The sequence below is a fragment of the Ptychodera flava genome, chromosome 15 (genome assembly GCF_041260155.1).
Source record: "Ptychodera flava strain L36383 chromosome 15, AS_Pfla_20210202, whole genome shotgun sequence".
In the NCBI taxonomy this organism is placed as follows: Eukaryota; Metazoa; Hemichordata; class Enteropneusta; family Ptychoderidae; genus Ptychodera; species Ptychodera flava.
Genome location: NC_091942.1, coordinates 3,040,774 through 3,067,662, shown reverse-complemented (window position 1 = coordinate 3,067,662; position 26,889 = coordinate 3,040,774). Strand labels below are relative to the sequence as shown.

The following is a 26,889-nucleotide window of genomic DNA, read 5'->3' as shown; positions in this document are numbered from 1 at the left end:
TCAAAGTTGGCATAACATGCTATGTACATTGATGATTATACCAGATTATACCAATATTGGAAATCATTTCGCACGTAAGTTTTCATGTAAGCTAATTTATAGTTTGCATATCCAATGAGCTTTCAAAGTTTGGAATATATAGTTTGAAGGACTTGACCAAAGGCAATTGCACTTGCTATATGAAGTGGTGATACAATGATAGCAGTCAAAGAAATTAATTATTTTTATTTCAGCTAATTACATATTTTAATACGTAATGACCTATAGAGTTAATCTGTGGTGAATATTGTTTATTATGTTGATCATAATACTTATGAAGTTGCAAACATGTGGCAAGGGTTCAAATTTACACATAACTGCAATATACAATGCAACACGTGAGCATTTACAGTTCATATCTGGTTTTGTTGGTGTTCACAAAGCATACAGGGACTGGGCTGTGAATGAGCTAGATTTGTGATTCCAACAAGCATTACTTGTCCCTACTTGCTGAGATTTCTACAAAGACTGAGAAAACTTGTAACATAATATTTGGGAACTATGGTAACCCCATGTCCCCAAACTTTTAAAATCTTATAAATATTCAGATATTACAAAGAACAATCAACATGTTCATATCATTATCATCATCATCTCTCTCTGTACTTCTTGGTATTTTTTTTATCAGAACATTACCCCATACTTCTATGATTTTTAAAACAGGTCCTCTGCACCACAGAACATCCTTCGATAGTCAGGACAAACTCTCAACAGATTTCCAACATTGTAATTGGCATTCTTCACTGATGTTTGCTGATGAAAAGGTGAATGCTTGAGGGCAAACGAAATGGCCGTTTCCCCATTTATGGTTTTTGTAAATGGGAATGTTTATAGGAAGTATTGACGGTGTTACTTTGACAAAAAAATTCCCGCCGCGGGCACAATCAGTAATTTATGGATGACACTTCAGATCAATCATTTTTGATGCCAGACCTAGTGCCAAGTGAGACAGGTCTTGCGGTAGAAGACAGCACCCTATTCAGAGTAAGGACAGAGGACCATATAGAAACAAAACTAAAATGGTTCTCCTAAAAACAAGCCCATGATGTTACACAAATGGAAGTCCTGTCTCATTGTCACATTCAAAGGTGATGTGAAATACTTTACTTGTATAATACTTCAAGTTGGGCAATCTTAAGAAAAGTGAAAAAAGTCGACTGGTCAAGCTTTTAGGAAGTGCCAATTTCACATTTTTATTTGTCTATTATCCAGTAAACACAAGAGTGTGTATAAATCACCGGGAAAAAGAACATATTGCGTCCAGGGGCTACTATACAAGCAGTCTAAACGTCTGTGTGTAAGATTATTTCACAGTAAAGCTGCGTGGTTGTACCACTGTAAGTAGGGCAGGGTAGGGACTAGACAGGACAAATATTGTTCACTCTGGCATACAGAAATACAATTCACACAATGTAAAAATTTGACAAGGACAATTATGATCATTTCTGCATGGCCATTGTGACCATATAGCTTGTACTTCAGACATAGGAATTTATGACTATGACAATTCTCTTCTGTCACCAATTGCCATTTACACTCTTGACATTGACAAAGAGGTTTTCTTTGCAATTTGGCATGACGTCTAGCATTGCTTGTTGCATTGGATGCTGTACATCAAACACGCTTTCATAATGGATATGTGACTGCATCTCATATACAAAATTACAATTCCATTGAAAATGCGGAGTAGGCAAACTACACAGGCAGGGTAGGGCTGTTTTGAAGAAACAGATACAAACAAGGCGGCAAACTACAGTTTGCAAATATTCATTGTACATTGAATTACATGTCAATCTCATGATTTGAACTAAAATTTATCAGAGATCACGATACGATTTTCATCTAGCACAATCCACGGCAGCTAAAATCTGTATCCTTATTGGACTCACAAAAAATAACATGTCCAAACTGTACAACCATCATTCAAGTTAAAAAAAAAATGCTGGTCATATCACATGAATTAAAATTCTGACATTACACATAATAGGATTGAGAAGAGAAACTTCACAGGGATGCTTATATTCATTTGGTGAGTACAAAGCCTCAGGCTGATTGCAGGCATCTCATACACTGGATATGCGAGTAAATAAATTTAACAGTGAAGGCAATAGATACTTCATGTCATGTAAAAAAAACCACTAATTTATATAAAAGAAAGAAATAAAAAGTGCACATTCAACTGATTAAAATGGTTGCAATACAGTTGCCATGGTAACCACTGCGTTCTTTGACAGGTTGATTAATATGGTTGCCATGGAGAGTTGCCAGGGTAACTATTCCACATAGTGTCAGGGTTTTGTTGCAAACTATGTTGCAACCCTTTGATTTCAGATACAAATTCATTTCTCTGTATGGATTGATTCATGAAAATGCCAATTCTTGAATCCTAGTTGGAGCTGCTTGGCTGTCAAATGGCCTTCATTACAACATTAATACCATTAATGTACAGTAAAAGTACATTAATGAATGTACATCCTAGATACGGTGCAGCAACTGTTGTCAGTTCTCATGGAAGAATTGCACTGTCAAGTAATATTTGAAATTGTGCGATAATGTCTGCCTTGTCTACAGTGAAGACCATGGCACTGCGACTTTCCACCGTAACGAAAATGCCACAATCACCACATTTAAGTATCTTCAGCAATCTGCAACCGATAAATAGCACCATGCAGCTTGGTCACAGGTTCTGTTCTAATATTTGTTAGAGTGTCTTCGATAACCAGGATTCCAGCTATGACTTCTACCAAAGCTCGGACGAAAATTCTGTATTAAAAGAGAATGGGAATGATTCATTTATGGAAAAAGAGTGCCACAATGTCACATACATTAGGGGCCGTAGATAATTAAAAACTGTGCATGGTAAATGCAAGATATGTGTTTAGGGGTTTGGTTGTATTTCGATTACCATGTGCAAAAATTGCATTACATTGTATTTGTGTCAAAGCATCCAGCTACACATTTTTATGTATCGCAAAATATCGCTATGTTGTTTGGCATGTACCAGGCCAGTGCAGCACCAGCACTACACCAGCATTATTTTGACATACATGTGATTTAGCGTACAAGTAAAATAAAGCAACAATCATTTTGAATACACATTAATTTATTTCATTCTGTTGGTTGCGTAATTTGTCAAGTTGGCACTGAACAAAGATTGATTTAGAGGGGGTATGCTGGGCGTATGCATGATTTCATTCATAGTGACATAATTACCAATTGTAGGTATGCTGATACAGAACAAGGCTTGGTTGGATTTTCGAACTTCCAGACTTTTGTTTAGGGGAGGGGGGTTGAGGCCACACGTACTTAGTTGTGTTTACTGTGTGCATGTTTTAGTTATCAACGGCCCCTTATATGGTTGTAAGTTTCAGATATGGGCAGGATATCAGTAAGATCAACACAAACACGACACAAGGCTAAAAAACATCACATTATCATTGTACTTTTTTCAGTATTTTATACAATATTCTATACTGTATCTGGTTGATCAAATCTGATCAGCATCAAGGGGAATAAAGGTGCCCTCAGAGGGATGGGAAAATTGCAAGACAGTTAGTACACAGCTGGTAAATTTATCTGGTGTGCAGCTAAAATGAAACACATTGTAATACCTTTCCTTTTCTGCCTTCCTTTCAGATTTTACCATCTCCCTGAGGTCAGGCTTGATGAATCTTATAGGTTTCACTTGAAGAACTCTGTCTTCAAAACTATATTACACTTTTGAACGATACCGTATGAGTTTTAAACTGTGTAAAATAGAAATTGTAACCATGGATACAAGTGTCACCTCTCTTTACCTTGTCTCTAAAGCCCCGGTTTCTCATATTCTGTTCATACTGGAAGCGGTTGAGAGATTTGTATGAATACTTGAAGTCTTCACTCTTACGGTGCTTTACTTTTTTCACCTGCAAACATAGGAGAGTACATGAATTTTTCTGTTCCACACATGGTCACTAGGGAATGCATGTTAAAGGATCAGATTAGTGTTAAGTGCGATGTGCTCCAGGAACAATTTTTGGAACACTGAACAGAGCTTGCAGGGACAGCCATGTTTACAAACACATCAGCTGAAATTTAGGCTATGCAAAAGGGGCTCAATCGGACAGCTAAGCAGTGCCTTAAGAGAAATCAAACCACTGAAAGTTGGATACACTGAAGTTGTAAACAGAAACAGAAGAAGCGGTACAGGAAGAATCTCAATGCCTTTCTTTTAGGAACCGCCTCAAAACCAAAGAGACCGTTCACGTCCGTCATCTTGTGCATTGCTATATGTTTGGCCATATACACATTTTGAACCGGATAGGGCACATCAAGCCGGCTAAAGCAGCAAAACAAAGACTGTCTTTTAGTGTGTGAACACATGCCGACTCAAATTACTAATCCTCTGAGTCTGCAAATCACAAATAGTGTCTCTAAAACGTTTCCAGTTTTACCTATGTGAACATGGTAAAATATCAGTGAATTTAGAGTAGTTTGTTTCTTTAATCCTGCACTTTGCATGGTGACCCATGATTATCCTGGCTCAAGAACGGCATGAGATAAAATCGCACATGAAAAAAAACAGTGGGAGAATTTCAAAGTCTGTGGGAACCGGACCTAACTTTCCCTGATTTTCTGCATTTTGGTTAATTTGCATAACAATACACTCAGTGAGACAGTTTTCGGACGACCTCAGTTTTCAGACATTTAATGACATGCTGTTCGTTATACTCACTTCGCTCCGTTTTGATAGAGTTTTACAAGTCATGCTACAGCATATTAAGTCAGGTGACGATGCCGTCCCGTTTCTGATTTTTTTTGGGTAAAAGCTATAATTTCGGGCGCTAGTACAAACTCGGTGAAGTTAGCCACACCGTACAATAGGCCTACGAGGTGTAGAACGCAACACACAGGGACAGCCTGTGTCCGATATCTAGAAGCGCTATACACGTTGAAATATAGTTGCGTCGTCCATGGATTAAACGTAACTAATTATCACGAAATATTTCCATATAGTTTTCTAAACACATCGAAATTGAAAATGTGTGGTTCGAAGGTTCAAAATATCAATATTTAACCCCTTGTCACATTCAAAATACGACGTCCGATTACTGCGATAGCAGTCCGATTACACGCACTCAACACTGGGGGCAAAAATTTGGCAACTTTGACCCCCTAAATACCACTTCTGTCGGTGTTAACAGTTTGAGGATAAACACAAAGTTTCGAAGGGCATAAGATTTTGCTGTGCTCGTCATTTATGAAACGGCTTTGGGCGAAATTCACTACCCTGTCCGAAAACTGTCAACTGAGTGTAGTTGAAATCGGAGGCGATCGAATCCATACTTTCTAGTGCGGGAGTAACGGAAGTATGTAGTCCAGAATAGTGCATTTTCGTTTTTTCTTCGCACTACCACTCGTACTGGACACGAATATTCCTTCGAAAGCGCCATTTTGAGCGACGACAACACACTGTACATCAGCAATGAACACTTGCTGTATCGACTCCAATGATTTGTCAATGAACGCAAAACTTCCTGTTGGCAACCAATCACAAACGCTGTTGAAACGGGTAACTCTGCAACAGCTTTTTTCTAGCGTAATTATAGCGCTCTCTACGGCGACACAATGAGTGGTTCTGTACTGAAAACCTGCCAAATGTTACCGATGAGATCGCGTAAAGGTATCACGTACGCGCCATTTGAATTATCGGCGCGACTTTTTTGCCCAATTGATTTTTCTGAATGCGATTTTTCTGATTTTTGAGCGTAAATATCGCGTTATCGCGCCCCAAAGTGATCCCTGAGTGACCCATGATTTTCATTCTTGATCACGAAAGAGGGTGGTTTTAAACCCTGGCTCGAAAAGGCCCGGGATCAGGATTAGCTTGGGTTTTAAGGAGATTGAGGCGTTTCTGTCCTTTGACTTCTTTTGCAATCATTATGTAAATATGTTGCTAGATTTTTGGATTAAGTCTGCATGGGGTTTAAGTTTCCTTGAGCAAAGAATGAGAAAAAAGTTCAAAACTTTCATCTTCCGGGTACATAGTGTTCTAGGAGGATACATTCACATACAGCCTCTTGGGATTGCAGTCTGTGCTTTCCAGAGTTGCAATGAATGCAGTTGATTAAAAACCAAAACCAGTCATGTTTTTGGTTGACTACTTTGAAACCATGACCAATCAATCTGCCAACAAGCAGTGTATATCTTTGCAACATTAATAGATTTTGTTGCGGTATAACACTTTGCTGTTTGAGAAAGCTGACACGTTTTTCTTTTTAAGATTCTCTGGTCAATTTCCCGAAACTCAAAGCTTCTACTGAAATTTACTGTGAGATTACATTGCATGTTTTGAGCAACCTTTGAAGTGGCCTAAGAGTTTTCATGAGTGCTTGTTTCCCAGCAACAAAAGATGCCTGCATGCCTCTCTCCATGCGGTAGAAATCTCATGTTGAGCGCCCTCAACACACAAAGTAAATGCTGATAAAATACTTAGAGCAATACTTTTGACAAATACCTTTCCTCTATCATAGTCTTCATCATAATCATCGTCACTTCTCCTTTTCCTGAAGTCTCTGTCTTTCTCTGCATCTTGCTCAACGATGCTCTTTCCACCATCCCATGATGGAACTGAAAAGGAATGATACAGAAATAAACTGCTGTGTGTAGAAACATATCTCACTTGAGATGCCTCAAGTATTTCTGCAGACTTTCACACCATAGGAGATAGAGATTATTGAAATGATATGGGAGGAATGTTCAAAACACAGCCTTTGACCTGAAAGTAGCCTAGCTATATACAACTTACCAATGCGCGTGTATGAAAGCCAGTCTTCATATTTGAAATTAATCCTTGGCCCAAAATACATGTACACACCAAATTTCAAGCTAATAAATGCTACCATTTTCAGGAAAACTAAGTGGACAGGCAAATGACAACCAAACAGATGCAAAGCTTCTTTTGCCATGGAGATGTTGTCTGCTTCGTAAAAAATAGGGCCAAAGTCCCTGAAGCTACTATAGACATGGATACAAAATTAAGTATTTCCTGACTGTATGAAATTATCTCACTAAGGTCATCCTACGGACAAGTAAACTAAATATTAAAGCTGTCTGACCAGCGGTTTTGAAAGAACAAGCAACTCAACAGTTGACAGAGCTCTGTTGAGTTATGTAGAGAATAACCTTTTGTGACACATGTATTGATGAAGAAGGTGGATATCTTTGATTAACATTGTGAGTTCTGTTTAATAAGTTGAGACTGTACATACTCAGAGAAAGCACACTGAAGAGATAAAGGTTTGAAACTTAAGAAGTTCAAGGTCATCAAAAGCATTATAAGGAATCATGTTACACTTTCATTGCACTGTTTACAAAGATTGCATAATTGCTATAAATAGCACATGAGGAATCTTTAAACAGCTCAGCTTTACCATTAAAAACCCTATCACTTTGACCACTCTTTTAATTGACCACTCTAATTTTTCCTCAAAAAGTAATTTTATTTTATCCTTACCAAGTCAACCATAAATGGAAATTAGAACTTTCTCTATCTCTATCTCTATCTCTATTGACTATTTTGAGCAATTTCTTTTAGATAACATACAGGGCACAATAAATGACGGTTCAGAATATGTCAAAGTTGGGATTCAGGAAAGTTGCCTTACATGTTTTAATCCTCCAAGATGGTAAGCATTTCACTATGAACTGTCAAAAAAGTTGAACTTTCTGATAATTCTACACTAAAATTATTTTGGCTTTGATGATTTCCTAATTAATTCAATTATTTAAAATCATATTAATTATTTTTTTCTGGGTGAATTGATAGGGTTTATACAGTACAAGAATTACATACAATGTAAGTCAAACTTTGACCAACAAGTCATCGTTGATGACACAGTCCCCACTTGTTAATGGGTACTTTGATTACATGTCCTCAGAGAGGATAGAGTCCTCTTCATTAATTAGGTCTGTGATAAAAATACTTTTGAATAAATTCGCTTGATACATGTCTGAGTTGTAGTTCAGGACATGAAAAAATTGTAATAAAATGGCCACATGGTGGCCATAATGGATCGAATCACAAAACAAATCAATGTGCATATGTATGACATACGGTAGGTCAATGTCCTTGTACCAACTTTGATTAAAATTGGTTGAAATATGCCTGAGTTATGGCTTTGTACATGAAAAAATCATAACAAAATGGCCGCACAGCAGCCATATTGGATCGTATCACAAAACAAATTAACATGCATATGTATGACATTGGTCAATCTCCTTGTACCAACTTTGAATAAATTTGCTTGATACGTGTCTGAGTTATGGTTCTGGACATGAACAACTAAAAAGCCGTAATAAAATGGCCACACGGCGGCCATATTGGATCGTATCACAAACAAGTCAATGTGCATGTGTATGACATAGGTTGATGTCCTTGTACCAACTTGAATAAAATTGGTTGAGATATGCCTGAGTTATGGCTCTGTACATGAAAAAATTGTAACAAAATGGCCGCACGGCGGCCATATTGGATCGTATCACAAAACAAATTGATGTGCATAGCTATGACATTGGTCAATGTCCTTGTACCAACTTTGAATAAAATCTGTAGAAACATGCCTGAGTTATGGCTCTGTACATGAAAAAATCGTAATAAAATGGCCGCCTGGCGGCCATATTGGATCGTATCACAAAACAAATTGATGTGCATATGTATGACATAGGTCAATGTCCTTGTACCAAGTTTGAATATAATCGGTTGAGATATGCCTGAGTTATGGCTCTGTACATGAAAAAATCGTAACAAAATGGCCGCACGGCGGCCATATTGGATCGTATCACAAAAAGAATTGACGTGCATATCTATGACATTGGTCAATGTCCTTGTACCAACTTTGAATAAAATCAGTTGAAACATGCCTGAATTATGGCTCTGTACATGAAAAAATCGTAATAAAATGGCCGCCTGGCAGCCATATTGGATCGTATCACAAAACAAATCGACATGCATCTGTATGACATATGAAGTAATCCTTGTACCAAGTTTGAATGAAATCGCTTCGGGCATCTCTGAGATATCTGCGTGAACGGACGGACGCACGCACGGACGGACGCACGCACGCACGCACGGACGCACGCACGCACACACGCACGGACACGACCAAACCTATAAGTCCCCCCGGACGGTGTCCGTGGGGACTAATAAAATCAGTTGAAACATGCCTAAGTTATGGCTCTGTACATGCAAAATCGTAAATAAAATGGCCGCCTGGCGGCCATATTGGATCGTATCACAAAACAAATCGACGTGCATCTGTATGACATATGAAGTAATCCTTGTACCAAGTTTGAATGAAATCGCTCCAGGCATCTCTGAGATATCTGCGTGAACGGACGGACGCACGCACGGACGGACGCACGCACGCACGCACACACGCACGGACATGACCAAACCTATAAGTCCCCCCGGACGGTGTCCGTGGGGACTAAAAATGACAAAAAAATTCCTTAAAAATACAGATTTGCATATTTCATCACAATTTGAACAAATCTAAGTTGGGTTACCCCTAGGGACCTGTATACCAAATAACAAAGCTGTCTGACCAGCGGTTATGAAGAAGAAGATTTTTTACCAAAAACACCTTTTTTGGCATTAATTTGCCTATTTTCAACAATATCAAAAAATTAAAAAAAATAGTTTCTCAAAATCGTATTTTTCATCTACACAACAAATATCAAATCAGTAAGTACTGCGGTTCTCAAGATATTTGAGTGGACGGACGCCTCACAAACGGACATACATACATACATACATACATACATACATACAGACTGACGACGGACGCCGGACGAATACCCATCCCAATAGCTTCTATAGACTATAGTCTATAGTAGCTAATAAAAATGGTAGTGTTGTCTGTCTTTCCTTGGCCTTTGGCCCCTGAAACATACTTTTTGGGGGACATTGCTATTACCCTCAGGGCTTGTCAGTATGTGTACACTGCGATGTTAAAGACAACAAGCTTGTTAATGTATACAAACCAGAGCTGATGGAAGCCCTAACATTGTCATGCAGGTTTATCACCGTACAAAGATTCAACATACATCTTTGTTTTACTTTTCAACACACTAAACAGTGATCCAACCCTACTCTCTGCTGTGACATGGCTTGACTCCTTATCTGGAAAGATGTATCAAAGGGTGACTTTACAGTGATTTTCCCAGACTCACCTTGCACACCATATCCTTTGCTATTTGATCTGCTCATCAGCTCATCCACGGCGGCGGATGATTTGGTGCCATCCCATGACTTACTCTGACTGCTCTCATCATCATTATCTCGAAGTCTCTTGTATCCATCTCTTACATGATGGTCCCAGTGTTGAGTTGGTGCTGCACACAAGAATGTAGGAAACACATCACAAAAAATTTGGACACATACATTCATCAGTTAAATGTATTTGATGTATGGCTGTGAATATACTCCACTGATAAGGTGTCGTGATAATTTGATTTGCATATGCAAACAATAACATGTAACAGGTATAACTTGACAGTGAACACAGTGATGGGTATCGACATTGATGTTATAATTCCCACCACCAAAAATATCAATAGATTTCAGCAATTTAATTTGAAAATGCTAACAAATAAAGCTGACCACCGAAAATCAATGAAAAGAGGCAAATTACATGGTTAGATCAGTTTAGAGTAGTAACAGGCTGGGAACAGAGAATGCCTGATACAGAAAAAATAATTGTTTTTTTCTGTTGGTGGTGCTCCACAACTCAATTTTGAATTCCCACGTGAGTTGGCTGTTCATATTGTTTCAAACTATCTAATTCTTGGGAGAGTTGGCTTGTTTCAAAATGGCGGCGTCAGTGATAATGGAACACTGCTTTTAAAAGTGATCTAAAAACATAGGGCCAAAGTCCTGAAGCTACTATAGACATGGATACAAAATTAAGTATTTCCTGACTGTATGAAATTATCTCACTAAGGTCATTCTAGGGACATGTAAACCAAATATTAAAGCTGTCTGACCAGCGGTTTTGAAAAAACACTGAAGCGACTCAACAGTAGACAGAGCTCTGCTGTGTTATGTAGAGAATAACCTTTTGTGACACATGTATTGATGAAGAAGGTGGATATCTTTGATAGCTCATATAAGGATGGCCTGACCAAAAATGGAAAAAAATTCTGTAAAAATACAGATTTGCATATTTCATCAGACTATATTAGTCTATAACAGCAAATAAACGAGAGTTAATTACATTCTAATTAAAGTAAACAAGACTTGCTTAAATCAAGATTTACGTCATAAAAAAACAGCATATCTGTCAGGTTATAAAGAATCTTGAGCTGGTTATGATATATCTTTTAATATCAGTATTTTCATCCTATTAACCAAGCATATTTCAACTTTCAAATTAACATTGTAAGTAAGTTCTGTTGAATAAGTTGAGACTGTAGGTACTCAGAGAAAGCACACTGAAGTGACAAATGTTTGTAACTTAAGAAGTTCAAGGTCATCAAAAGCATTATAAGGAATCATGTTACACTTTCATTGCACTGTTTACACAGATTGCATAATTGCTATAAATAGCACATGAGGAATCTTACAGCCCAGCTTTACCATAAAAACCCTATCACTTTGACCACTCTTTCAATTGACCACTCTATTTTTTTCCTCAAAGAGTAATCTTATTTTATCCTTACCAAGTCAACCATGTATGGAAATTAGAACTTTCTCTATCTCTATTTATTTGACCACCCTATCATGACAAACTATTATGAGCAATTTCTTTTAGATAACATAAATGGTGGTTCAGAATATATCAAAGTTGGTATTCAGGAAAGTTGCCTTTACATGTTTTAATCCTCAATTCACTATTAACTGTCAAAAAAAGTTGAACTTTCTGATAATTCCACACTAAAATTATTTTGGCTTTGATGATTTCCTAATTAATTCAATTATTTAAAATCATATTAATTATTTTTTTCTGGGTGAATTGATAGGGTTTATACAGTACAAGAATTACATACAATGTAAGTCAAACTTTGACCAAAAATGACAAAAAATTCTTTAAAAATACACATTTGCATATTTCATCACAATTTGAACAAATCTAAGTTGGGTTATCCCTAGGGACCTGTATACCAAATAACAAAGCTGTCTGACCAGCGGTTATGAAGAAGAAGATTTTTTACCAAAAACACCTTTTTTGGCATTAATTTGCCTATTTTCAACAATATCAAAAAATAAAAAAAAATAGTTTCTCAAAATCATATTTTTCATCCACACAACAAATATCAAATCAGTAAGTACTGCGGTTCTCAAGATATTTGAGTGGACGGACGCCTCACAAACGGACATACATACATACATACATACATACATACATACATACATACATACAGACTGACGACGGACGCCGGACGGATACCCATCCCAATAGCTTCTATAGACTATAGTCTATAGTAGCTAATAATCATTATGAACTAAATTTTCTGCCGTCTTTGGAACAGAGAGATTCCCTTGTCAGCAAAACCCATTGTCAAGAAGGATTTGTGGTAGAAGACATCTTTTATTTCATGCAATCCGTGACAAAGTAGTCAAAATTGCAGCCTCCATGAGAAGACTGAAAGTGCGCTCTTTTCAAATTCATAGGTATACCGTATAGAGATCCCATTCCATTGATTCCAACATGTTAAGTGAAGTGCTAGCTTTGCGCTTGCTTTCATTCATACATTTTTCATCAATAACTACACTTATACAGGATATTGAACATCACAATTGCTTGTCTTTGGAAACAGATTACTCTTGTTATAAAAACTGCATCATCCTGTTTTTATTACTCACCTTTTGGTTTTTCTTTCTTAGAAGTTGAGTGATCACCATTGGTTTTACGTGATGTTCTTTCTGAATTCTCTGACTCACTTTCTTCCTTCAGCATTGGCAATGTATCTTCTCTGTGCTTTTTATGTTTGTGTTTCTTCTTTTTCTTCCTTTCTTTTCTGTGATCTTCATAGTCGCTGTCATCACTGTGTTTCCGATGTCTCAAGCTTTCCTCTTCGTATCTCTCTCTTGATTTCTTTTTCTTCTTCTTCTTGTGTTTCTTATGTTTTTTACTGACCTTGTTGCTCCCGTTCAACAGTGGTATTTTTTCCGTGGAGACGCTGTTTTCCTGCTCATCTGGCTCTTCATTATCAGATTCTGATCTCCTTTGTTTTTCAGTCCTTTCTTTGTCTTCAAGCTTTTCATATTTTCTTTTCTTGCTGTGTTTGTGTTGTGCAGCATCTCCTCTATTAGTGCCACCACTTGTGAGTGAGTCATGGCTACTAGAGGAGTAAGTCCTTTGTCTTTTGACACCCCCATTGCTTAACTGTCTGTGCAAGAGTTTCTGTCCTGCACCGTGCAGTAACGACACACTTACTGGACAACTATATTGCCTTTCCAGTCGGCTACACTTTTTAAGTGGACTCCCCTTGGACTTTTCAAGATCCTCGCTGCCACTCTCCTGTTTCATTTCCTTCTCTTTTTCCTCCTTGGCTTTTATCTCCTCTTCATGCTTTTTAAATTCTTCCGCTGTTCTGACGATCCACCCTGGGTGAGCAAACTCAGCTACTTTGGGAGTCATTGGGGCGTCCTTCTTGTCAATGACGGTCCACTCTCCACCAGTTGAATTCATGCTGTGATTACTGCTATCTGACGCTAGTGAAGGTGATATCTGAGACTCACAGTCATTTATTTTCCATGCCGCTGAAGTGGCATTGACCTTGAAACTGCTCACTTTACTCAGTGTTAATTTCAGAGGCGTGTTGTGACTGCTACCAGGTGTCCTGTTAACTGCAACGTTACCAGCAAAAGTGGCAATGGACTTGGCGCCGACTGGCGTTGTTTTCTCAGGAGGTTTCATATTCTGAGTTTTATCGTTTTTATCATCACCTGCATTCTGTTCCTTTGGTGTTTGTTTTCTTGCAGACTGATCAACAGTTTCTTTCTTTTCTCTTGCATCACTATCACTTGGTGTTTTCTCAGCAACTTTCTCTGAGTCTTTCTTTTCTCTTTCAGGCAGTGACGATTCAGACGCAGAAACTAGCGGCTGTTCAACTTCTACTTTCACAGAAATTGTACTTTTCTCAGTTTTTTCCTTGTCAGTAGATTTTGCACTCTCTGTCTTGGTCTCTGTCTCTTGCTTAGCAACTACTCTTTTGCTATCTTTTTCATCTTTCAACGGTAAATTGCTTAATCTAGCAACAGTATCATCATAGTCTTCTGAGCTTTCATCGGAGTCTCCAGTGTACGGAACTAAAGCCGTGTCACCAGATCCATTGACTGGTTTTACAGGCGTGACTGAAATACTCACTGCATTGGCTGGTTCAGTATGCGCCTGTGTGTTCTTCATTGACACAGACGACTGACTCTGTGGTGTTTTTGGTTTCACACTGAGATTGAACTGCACTTTCTCTCTCTTCCCAGGTTCAGGGATGGTTGTCGGCCGATTGGCCGGTCTTGGTCTAACGGAAGGTGACCCAGAGAGAATTGGTCTTGGTTTAGAATGAGCTGCCACTGGTGTCTGTGGTTTTGGTCTCACAATTGGCTTCCCTACTGGGCCATTGACTGGGTTGCTGGTGCTACTCACGGTGGCTGACGCAGACTTGTTCATGAATTTGGAAGAAGTGTATGTGCTACCACTTTGATTCCAACCCTGACGGAATAAAACAAATCATGATTGGAAATCCATGCAATTAACAAAAAAGTGACCTAGCGGCCGATATAGCTCCGCTGTGTTTATGTAGAGAATAACTATTTTTGACACATGTTGATGAAGAAGGTGGAAATCTTTGATAGCTCAATGCAGTGGCCAGAAAAAAGTGGCTAAAATAGCTGCAAAAATACACAATTGAAGATTTCATCATACTTTGAATATATCACATTGGATCATCCCTAAGAACATGTCAACCAAAGCTATCTGATGAGTAGTTTTTTGAGAATTATTTTTCTGACCAAAATGGCAACCTGGACCCCCCCCCCCCCCCCAAAAAAAAAAAAAATTGCAGATTTCATCATAATTTCAATAAAGATCAAATTTAGTTCATCTATAGAAACCTGTATACCAAATTTCAAAGCTATCAGCTGAGTACTTTTTGAGTAACACATTTTTTGACCAAAAATGGCTAAAATTGCCCAAAAAATACAAAATAACAGATTTCATCAGAAATTCAATATATATTACTTAGCTCATCTGTAGAAACCTGTATACCAAATTTCAAAGCTTTCAGACCACTACTTTTTGAGAAACACATTTTTTGACCAAAAATGGCAAAAATTGCCCAAAATTACAAAATTGCAGATTTCATCATAATTTCAATAAATATCATTAAGGTGATCTGTAGGAACGTGTATACAAAATTGCAAAGCTATCAGATGGGTAGTTTTGGAAATACACATTTTTTGACCAAAAATGGCAAAAATTGCCCCAAAAATACAAAATTACAGATTTCATCAGAAATTAAATATATATTACTTTGTTCATCTATAGAAACCTGTATACCGAATTTCAAAACAATCAGACCAGTACTTTTTGAGAAATACATTTTTTGACCAAAAATTGGCAAAAATTGCCCAAAATTACAAAATTGCAGATTTCTTCATAATTTCAATAAATATCATTAAGGTGATCTGTAGGAACGTGTATACAAAATTGCAAAGCTATCAGATGAGTAGTTTTGGAAATACACATGTTTTGACCAAAAATGGCAAAAATTGCCCCAAAAATACAAAATTACAGATTTCATCAGAAATTAAATATATATTACTTAGTTCATCTATAGAAACCTGTATACCGAATTTCAAAACTATCAGACCTGTACTTTTTGAAAAATACATTTTTTGACCAAAAATGGCAAAAATTGCCTTAAAAATGCAAATTTGCATATTTCTGCACAATTTGAACAAATTTGAAATAGATCATCCCTAGGGATATATGTACCAAATATCAAAGCTATCTGACTGGTAGTTTTGAAGAAGAAGATTTTTAAAGATTTTTACCAAAAATGACAAAAATTGCCTTAAAAATACAAATATGCAAATTTCACCACGATTTGAACAAATCTGACTGAAGTCACCCTAAGTAAACTGCATATCAAATTTCAAAGCAATCGGACAAGCGGTTTCAGAGAAGAAGATTTTTTTACCAAAAACACCAAAAAATGCCCCAAAAATACAAATATGCAAATTTCACCACGATTTGAACAAACTGAAGTGAGGTCACCCCAAGTGAAGTGCATATAAAATTTCAAAGCAATTGGACTTGCAGTTTCAGAGGAGAAGGCAATTGTTGACGGACGACGACGACGACGACGGACGACGACGGAAAATCAACCTATTTGATAAGCTCCGCGTCGCTGACAGCGGAGCTAAAAAGTCAGTGAGAGCATTTGAATGATTATTGATGTTGTATATGCTGATGAAAATCAGACCAAAGGTTCTGTTTACAATGTTTTGATAAAATTATGGAAGGATGTAGAAATGACATTTAATGGGAAATGACAAACCAAGTTGCCAATCAGTGTGTCCTCTAGGACTAAATGACTCAACACTGGTGAATGTACAATCTCTATGCTGCACAAAGGACTGTATCATAAGAAAGACTAATAAAACATACAGACGCCACAAACTCAACATAGAAGCTCTTTTTTGGTATTTATATATGAAAATCTGATCTTGATGTAGAAATCTTGTGTGACAGTGGGCAGGTTGATCCTATTTTTAATTATTGTTACAGAGACAAGATTGAAAAGAACAATTTTGCACCAACCTTGTCCGAGTTTTGCTGAGCTTTTCCACTAGGTTTACGCATGTAGAAGAGAATGTAAGCCTCTTGGTCCAGAACTGTCCTCTGGTTGGACTGAGTGACACTGGAATCATTCATACAGTACCAGGAGTCGTTGGGTGCCTTCACATAGCAATAGTAGTGTCCAGAATTACATGAGTAGCCATGATGTACCAGAACTGCATAGAGCCTGTAAATAATGGCTGGACCCTGTCAAGTGAAAGCACATAGCTTTGATTCAGTATTTTGAACAGTAGTACCTGAATCTAACAAAGTCAGAAACCAGAATCTGGAAGGCTAGGAATGGACATTAAAATGTTACAAAAATATGCCATCTATTTTCAATTTTAAATGCATCAATACATGAATAAACAAATAAATTAATTGATAAAGATAAATAAACAAACAAACCAAGGGACCAACAAATTACTTTTTCTATCTTGTCTTAAATTATGGGAACAAAGTCATTTCCTTTGGCCAACATTTTGTGAATTCTTGTATCATTGGATGATAACTTATATTGACAGGTTGGTACATTCCAACAAGTTTACAGTGTTGTCAACCAATGTAAGTATAAGTGAATGCCATACCAGTGTCTGATTTTTCAAGCAAATTTTGTTTTGGTCAAGAACTTATTGAAAGAGATAACATACTGATAATGGAAGTTCTCACGGTCTACTGATACTGTGATAAATGTATGCTGATGAACTGGCAGCAGCTTCTAAACCACAGCCGTACATGGTCATATTCATCACTAAGATCATTCAGTGATGGTATACTGTACAAGTGAATGATTATTTCTAGGGATGCATTCCCTATTTGCTTGACATTAAAAAAATGCTAGCCTGATATGGTTTTATCCATTAAGGTCAAGGGTCAAAGCTTAAGCGGTAAGATTGTAAACATGATCTACCTCTGACCCTGCTGCTAGACAGAAGGAATAATTATTGAAAATATGACAGGACTGGGACAACACATTTATGACATGATAAGCTAAACCCAATACAACTGCTGTGTGGCAGTATTCTTGGTATATATTTATGTAATTGATAATAGACCAAAATTTAAAACTATGTACATTAATGTCATTTTTTATTGTAAAAAATAATGTTTGAAATGAATTTTAAAAGAAAAAACATAGCAGAGGTATGTTTGACAATTATCAACACTTTATCTTTTTAAAATTCAGTTGACACCATTCGAGTAGTTGGAAAGTGTTTTTTTGAGACTTGGAAAGACTCACCGATCTTTGACTCATGTATGGTCTGAGATCAAGTACTTCAGGGTATTTTACATCTTTAGTTATCTTTGATCCACTATACCGATGAAAATCAAACCTGCATGAGAAAAATAACAAAATTAATTTCAATACTTATACCATCAACACAGGTATTGTTTAAATAAATTGTCACAACAATAGACCTTTTCCTAGTTATCCCACAATGCATCGCTTACGCTGTATCAAACATCATACACATACTCAAAACAACTAAAACATACTGATTTTGTGTTGTACAACAGTTAGTTTGTTAGAAAAGACTGACACAAATTTGCAATGCCAAAAAATGTCTGGTGTATTTTGTATCCATTGGCAACGAAAATATAGGTCAGGGTGTGACCTGCCATACTGTTCTAGGAGTAAAATATCCTGCATATACCCTATGGCTAAAAAGTTCTATGAGTAGCGTCCGCTTTGTATACCCTAACACGCACTGTATCATGGAACCGGTAAAAGAGCTATTCAATGTGCAAAACTTTATGTGGTAATATGCCTGTGACTTCAACATTTTCCAGTCTTTTACAGTGTCATCAAGTCGAGCTCCATGCCTCCTTATACAAAGTTAGGCACATGAAATGGGTTTGATAAAATACAAAAAAACTGACATACCTCTTTAGAGACAAAGTGAGTATATTTGGTGCACGATGAACAGTAAAACGTTTCAGAGCTGGAACTTTCACCTTGCACCTGAAGAAGGCAAAATAACAGGATGTAAATACAAAACTTCGATGTTTATCTATCCACACAAGGAGAGCACACACAGTACAGAGATCATTTCTCCAGTCTGGGAGATTAAATGCCCATATTGTTTTTAAACTGATTATCAGCGTTCCCAAATGGTAGTATTTTTGTTTACGGTAATTACAGGAAAAATTGGAATTGCAAACTTACCTTTTACACATGTACATATTGTCATTGTCTAATGTTTCTGGTTTCACCAGTCTCTCCAATGCCCGTATCACAGTAGAAACATGCTGTGTATTAAAGAGATTACAACTTTAAAATATTTCAATGAAAATCACGGATGAAAGTATTAAATAAAACCAACATCTCCAGGGAAACATACATGCAAAAACTTGTACATTTCTCCTTTCATCTGTACAGCCACATTTTGGTGTAAAATATATATTTCTTTTTAATTCATTAATTACATTCATACAGATAAAAAGTCCAAGAACACAGAATTTGTGTTTTCTTTTGTCTTTTCGAATTTTGGTCTCTTTACAGGCATCCATGCTCATAATATTGACAAAGACAATCTGACATATAATTTTCTCGCCAAAGTAGCAGTTATTGAATTAGTTAAATTTGTGGAATAATTTTTCTTGAATGACAGATCCAATAGCCTGCCGGGCCAGTAGCACCCAAAAAGTACCAGCCAACCTCAGAATCCACTAGCCCCTCAGTCAAGACAGTTGTAAATTCTGTTCAAGGTACACTGTCAAACTAATTAACCATCATCAGGAAGTGTTGTATGTTGGAAATACTTCATTATTATGCTGAGGATTATCTAGCACTGACAATGCACATAGATTAAGTACACTCTGTAGAAGTTCTACCTCCTTATCAATTTTCTCAAATCCACTCGTTTCCCAGGGTAGAAGATACAAAAAGTGCTACCCTGGACGGAAAAACTGCTAGCCATAAGGTTGGGCTAGTGGATTTGCTCACTCCTGAATGAGCTTACTGGCAAAATCTATACAATTTCTTCCATTTACAAGACATTTCCTATGACTAACTGGAGTTAGTAATGTAGACATACATTTACCTCAACATAAAAGGTATCACAAAGATAAAGTAAACATTTTTTAAAAATATGTGAACTAAAACATGCAAAAGGTTATCAATATTTGAATGATTCTATTTTTTACATTACTTTTTTTATTAAACTCACAAAATTACGACAAGGGAAATGCATATATGTTATGTAGTGATATTTTTTCTTTTTTTTCTGGCAAGAACATTTCAAAAGTATTGGTATTTTGGATGAGGAAATATCATACTCATAAATAGGTGCTATTTTCGTCACCAGTTTTAAATAGCGCTTGAGTTTCACAACAACGTGACTGTCTGGCATCATAAAGGGCAGCAATGTCATGCTATTATTCCCATTGTCCAAAGGAATTTGCCTGGTCAAAGGTCAGTTAGGAGAGCAGTACAGCTGGTGTATGGTCTTGAAATAGCTGGTACTGACATAATCTGCAAAGTTGAGTAGCCTCAAGTACTACCCACTTGAGAATGATCATTGAAGCGATATTGGTGTGGTGTACACATACAAAAAATATTATACATATGAGGTCCATTTTGATGCCGTGTTAACTATTAACATTTCTGACAAGATCTGAAATTAGCAAGTTACCAACAAGGAACAGATACAAGCACTCTTTTGACATTGTAACTATCTGACTAGAAGTTTTGAAAAATAAATCCATTACAGTACTGAAACGATAACAACACATAAATGTGAATCCAATTATCTGAAAACAGGTGGTCATTGTGTACTGCGCACGGTATATGACAGTATGACATATTGAATTCATTTCAAACAGAAATTGAGTTTCGTGGACTTTGGCTTGGTTTTTCTCTTTAATATAATAATAATAATAATATTTATTTCTTACACGCACTACACATACGTCTCAGTGCAATTTACACATTAAAAAAAGAAACAAACAAACACTGCAGCTCTAGCTTTACCAGGATAAATAAAATTGAATATTAAAAACTCACCTTAATGTCTATACATATATCCAGGAATGGATCATGGGTATCTGACTTCTCCTGACATTTTAAACATTGCACTGAATACAAAACACAAACGATTAATCCTTAGAGATATTTCACAGATATTTAGTCCTCATAGAAGAGAATGATCTCTGATATTTCTCTTGAATTCACGACAATCAACAAATAGCACTGAACAATGGCTTATTTGCCTGTTTCAAATAAATATGAAAGTTCCACCATAAAATTTTGCATTTAGTTTATTTCTCCTTAATTTCCTGTGTTAAATCAACCAAATTGTGAACAGTACCTTTGAACCATAACATGGTTGTGAAAGAATTCATTGCAACGATTCAACTAACAAGTTGTAACCTGTGAGATGCAATTTTGGTGAATTACTGGTAAAATGCTGTCTTTCAACAATCTATTGCATGTGACATATTTGTTTGTTTGTTCGTAAACAGTATCTAGACAGTCAGTATATACGATACCAGCTCCTAATCTATTCCTATGCCCACATTAAGATAAAGGAATTTTCAAATTCACAAAAACACTTAAATTGGGCAATCACTGAATCAAAATTGTTCATTGGAATCATGACTAGTACTACGAATGCAAATATCCTCATGATTTAGAAAGTCTTATTCTGAAGTACAAATGACAAAATTGTTCTGTGAGCACATCCTAGAGCACATGCCAAGAAACTCTACTGTATTACTTTACACATTTTATGATGACCAGAGTACACAATGTAGGATACATGGACTAAATGTGCTGATGTGACATAAATTCAAAGTAAAAATCATAAAAGTATTTACCTCGACTGCGGTAGTAACCTCCAAATATCTGATGTACAAGAGTTGTTTCTTTGCTGTATCTGTCTAATCTGTAACAAAGCACTGGGATTAGCTTCATCCTCAACCTCTAAAATTCACAAGGAAGGGTTCATAAGAATACACTCTGGCATTTTATAAGCTTTGCCCTGTCATTTTCACTACAATTATTCTCTATAGCATTCCTTTGTGACTGTAAAATCATGTCACTTTGTTATACTGCTGTATCTATGTAAACCTTTATCAGTGGAAAATATGAGGATATGCTTTATGTGAAGACTGTATGGGTACAGACAAAACTGATCATCATATTACTTTGAATGTAGAAACAGAGAAAGTTGGGAATTCATGGAAGGTATTGTTATAAATGTGTGTGGAACACGTTAACTTGATCTGTCAAATGTATTGTATTTGGCATTGATATTAACACAATGTGATTTCTATGTAAATTTAATTATTCTTATAGCGAAATGGTCTTTACATAAATTCAGATGAATTATGTTACATAAATTAGGTATTGTAGGGATTTTATGCCATGAACTGAAGTTAAGAGGAATTAAACTTGACAATTAGCTTATGTGATGTATTTTTTGTTTCCATTTTTTTATGCAGTTTGAGGTAATGAAATAAAAGTTTTGATAAAAAATGTACTGCTGTATGAGCAATGGATCACCATACATTTTGAAAACGAGCATACTCAAGTGTAAAGATATTATCACACCTAGAAGCAACAGAAAAGAATCTTAAAACTCAAAAATCATGTTACTCTGATCACAAAAAGCATTTCTTTTGCCTGATACAAGTTGATTTTACGTATGCATCAACAAGTTCAAGTTGTCTTACAATGTCTTGTAATGCTCTAACTGTGAAAATTCTAGTCAATGGTAATACATACTTGTCATAACCAGAAAGGGATGCTTTTTGCATGGCTTCAGTGATACATCGCAGAAACTCGTGAGCATCCTCTTGATGGCCATATCGAAACTGTTTGCCAATATCTGTGAAGACAATCACATGATTAGACAAGTCATACTACTGAAGTAATAACATCAGGACAAAGACAAATGTGATATCAGAATAAAATATGGAAAACTGACCCTTTTCAAACATTACCAAAATTTTTGATGATTTCCAGGGCTCGAAATTAACTTTTTCCCTGGTAGTCCACTTGGGCTACCATTTCTGCAGTTGGTAGCCCAGTGACAATGGCTGGTAGTCCATGAATATTTTAGTTTAGGGATACTGTACTCGTCCGAGTATAAGCCCCGGTTCAGCAACACAAAATAACAGTAAAACTAGGGGCTTCAACTCAAGAAACCCCAAGTTAAGTGTCACGAACGCTTAATTTATGCTAATTTATGTGCATTTTTAACACTTTCTATTACTTTCCAAATCGGCTTACACATCCAAAGAAATTGTAACTTGAGTAAAGAAAAATAGGAAAAAAATATTCTCATGATCTTTATGAACTGGCATGCCTTGTTACACCTGAGTCTCTCTATACAGAACATAATACATTGGCATGATACTGATCGACAACCATTGATAAAAGACAGCGAAACTCAGCTAAGCTTAACCGACACAGTGTTTGATATTACTATTTCAAATCAAACTGACTACACAATCTCTGGATATAGAAGTGACAGTTTTGTGAAATTTCAGCATCAAAACCCCAAAACTTGACATAAGTACATCTTGTATGCTGCCGATCAACAGCATGGGAACTGGCATGCACATTCTAGGGTCAAACGCTATGCATCTTGTGAAAACAACAACATAGCAGTGAAAATTGTAATAGTCACCAGAAAAAACTCTTCACAGATGAAAGGATAATTGCTTCAAACAAATGAAACTGCATGTTGACTGCATTTAGCTCATCCGAAAGTGACAGACATCGCACGCTAAGTATTTCATGTCCCAGGCTTTGGTAGTCTGTGTGGGCTACCATTTCATGGACTTTGGTAGCCCCAGGGAAAAGTTGGTAGTCTGTGGACGTGGGACTACCGCGAATTTCAAGTCCTGATTTCATATGGCGACAGTGTGAAGCAATTCTCATGGAAAGCCAATACTCTATTAGAATTTCTGTTCAATTTCCAAGTACCATTCTAGTACTACTAATGTGTTCACAACACCTGGCAGGTTGCTGATATCCAATCATTTGACTACCTTTGTAAATGTAACAGCAATAGGTCAAATCTGGAATTCAAATGGACCATGGTACAAACAAACCCTTGTGCGCAAACGCACATAGAAATATGTGTATTTCTATTTGTGTTTGTACACATGGGTTTGTTTGTACCGCCGTCACATGATCACTTGTTCATACTGAGTCTGGAGAACACCTTTTTTATTATGGAATAGAATCATGGTATGATTGGTCATGATAGTAAAGACAGCAACGGGACACTAATTATGCAATTCTATCTATGTAATTTACTACATTACAAGCAATTAACACCAAAGAAGGGTTTTGGATAGAACCAGAAGTTCACAAAAAAGTTGGCTTACTTTTAATTTTCTGAATAATGATCATAGGTCTTATGACAGACCCTGATTGATGAAATGCCCTGGCTACGTGTCTTTGTAACTCACATATCATACAGAATCCTGGCTCTCGACCTGTAAAATGAAAACATATCATCAATGATTTGGTAAAATCTAACACTACAACAGTGTATCAGAATGCATCTTAGATTTTTTTGGTGTGTAGATATGTTTTTGAATGGTGAATTCAAAATTGCTTCATAAGGCAGTTTCTGTATACTGATTTTTAAATTTTGAAATTAAAGGATTATAGAACTCCTTTCTATTAAATATTTCTGGAAGAGTGTAGGTGTGAACTCTGCTGTTCCCTAGAATGGTCAGATACATCTATATTGTAATCATTCATGACAATTTTGCTGCTCTTCAACCTAATGGCTCACATAGAAGAGAACGTCTACCGATATCATTTGGGCCAAATGATTCCGTCCAATATTGTTGACAATTATGTATTGATTTGTTCAATTAACACTACACGATATATTTATGGCTCAGACTACAAGCTGCAACAACAGCCATGCTTGCAACACTTGACAAAATTTGTCAGCATTTCAAGCAGCAGTGTCTGATATCGCACATGTGCAGGAATAATTAGTAACCAGCTGCAAAAAGCACTATTTCATTTGACAAGATGAACATAAAAGTGTGAAATCTAAGTGTGTCTGGTACAAATTCATAACTTGCAATTGATACAAATGTGAATCTCTTGTATACTTACATGACTGTGAGTGTTGCTGGCTCATTAGGTAATTGACCAGTGGGGGAGTGTAAGTCAGACATTGTAGAGTAGAATTCAGAAAGCATGTATTTCCAAGGTTCATCAAACCACTACCTACGCGGTACACTTTCTGCCATTCCACCTTCAACTTCTCTGAGGGGAAAAGTACAGTCTTTGGAAGTGGAATTCCATCATTAGCAACGTTCTCGTTGCTGGAACCTTTGCCCATACTGTTCTCTATTGGGATAGGAAAATAACATCAGTGCTAGATGAATGATCTTTGTTTCCAGGCAAAAAATTGAATCTCAGAAAAAAATATGGAAGCAGCTTTATCATACTTTGTTGTATGAAGAAGTTTGTTACCTCTTTGCTTCTTATCTTCAAATTTACTTTGTAATTTCACTGCATCTTTCTTGGAAGGGTTTAGGGGTGTATATTTTGAGCGTAGATTGTCCAGATTCAAAGAGAATGACTTCTTTGCAGGTACAAAATCTATCTTGTGAAGTAACACTTGTTTAGAAGATGATGCTATCTGTTGGTCCAAGTCAACATTCGAGTCCTCTTGATTGGTTGATTGTTGTTTTGACTGCTGGTGGCGTTGTCCTAAATCACGCTTCAATGACTGGTCAATGGTCATCTCTCACACTGATACGGCAAACTGAATATTCTGGAGGATAGAAACCAAGGTACAGAGTACTACACTGTTTGTAATTTGGGAGTCTCGCGACTATTTCAGTACTGTTGCACTTCAAATTAATTGCAAACAATTATATGATTATTCATGTTTATACAAGAAGTTCTTTGTTATAAGCACTGTGTATGTTAGAAGCAAATGAGGTATGTATTGAAGGGTAATATAACAAGTACACTTTTACAATAGAGACTAGTAGTATCTAAATATTAAAAGTGAATGTATCCACTAATCCATTAGATTGAGACACATTTTGTAACCATTGGGTAATGCCATTTCGTTCTGTCAGATTATGGTCATGAAAACAACTGTAAACTAAAAATTTTCAACTGGTCAAGTCTCCAACAACAAATCTCTCCTGAAAAATGTCCACATGGAAGGCATCTAATATGAGTGGATTACGATCAACATATATAAACAAACAAGTATAAATCCACTCGAATAAATGGCATGCGCCCTCAACTACAGAACTTTACTTCCAAAGAATTCACTACGGTACTTTCTTATGAAGTTCATTCAAGAAGTTAACCACATTCAGGAAATTTATGACATTAAATTATATCAAAGAAGCGGCGTATAAGTTCCTGGTTTGCTGAATTATCAGTATCACCGCCCAGTGGCCTGTGACCACGTTGGGCCGGTCGCTGGTTTGAGACCCTCTCCGGGTTATCAATGACATGACGCGAACCACCGCGCCGAGGCTAGAGACGGTTTCCTCAGTACACGTGACAGGTTGATGCCCCTTCTCGACATCGAGTAAGTGGTGCGGGGTACTAAACATCAGCAATGAAAAATATTGAGCCTTTTGTAAAAACATTTATAAATGCAAGTGATACCTCTTCTATATGTTTCCTTTACACGAAAAGTAACATACGACGACTAGAGCGGCGCTGTTTATGTGTAGGCACGGCGCACAACACGGGTTGTGCCATGCCGCGCCGTTCAAATGAAACGTCCCAACGTCCGCAGCTAGAAGTGTAAACGAAGTTGTTATGAATTTCAGCAACACTCGCGAGTCCAGGTCAGTTCCATTAGCCATGATATCGTAGACATTATTGTAAAACTAATGAAGAAATTTGCAATTAAAAAAGTAGCAATCTGGATGCTCGACTTACTTCATGCATTGGAGATCCATATATGCTCAATATAATGTGTCCTAAAATTCCATCAAGGCGACATTGTTGCAGTTACAATGGCAGAGGTAATTTTCATCCGGGTTTTCTTAGCCTCTGTCTCAATCTTCG

General features: G+C 36.8%; 2 protein-coding genes across 4 annotated transcripts in view; one reads left to right on the top strand and one right to left on the bottom strand.

The window, feature by feature from the left end:
* The window catches only part of LOC139150901 (alpha-N-acetylgalactosaminide alpha-2,6-sialyltransferase 5-like), a 417,953-nt gene that overhangs the window by 71,870 nt on the left and 319,194 nt on the right, over positions 1-26,889 (top strand). The window lies entirely within an intron of this gene.
* LOC139150900 (ubiquitin carboxyl-terminal hydrolase 36-like) lies at positions 1,207-26,889 on the bottom strand. The gene is made up of 16 exons (XM_070723357.1): positions 26,761-26,889; positions 25,318-25,621; positions 24,955-25,191; positions 24,204-24,314; positions 22,591-22,693; positions 21,681-21,748; positions 20,869-20,939; positions 19,030-19,112; positions 18,748-18,825; positions 18,103-18,196; positions 16,845-17,069; positions 12,884-14,732; positions 10,252-10,413; positions 6,536-6,648; positions 3,837-3,944; positions 1,207-2,802 (listed from the first exon to the last, which is right to left on the bottom strand). The coding sequence occupies exons 2-16, from the start codon at positions 25,589-25,591 to the stop codon at positions 2,731-2,733; spliced, it is 3,648 nt and encodes a 1,215-aa protein (XP_070579458.1). The 5' UTR covers positions 25,592-25,621; positions 26,761-26,889; the 3' UTR covers positions 1,207-2,730.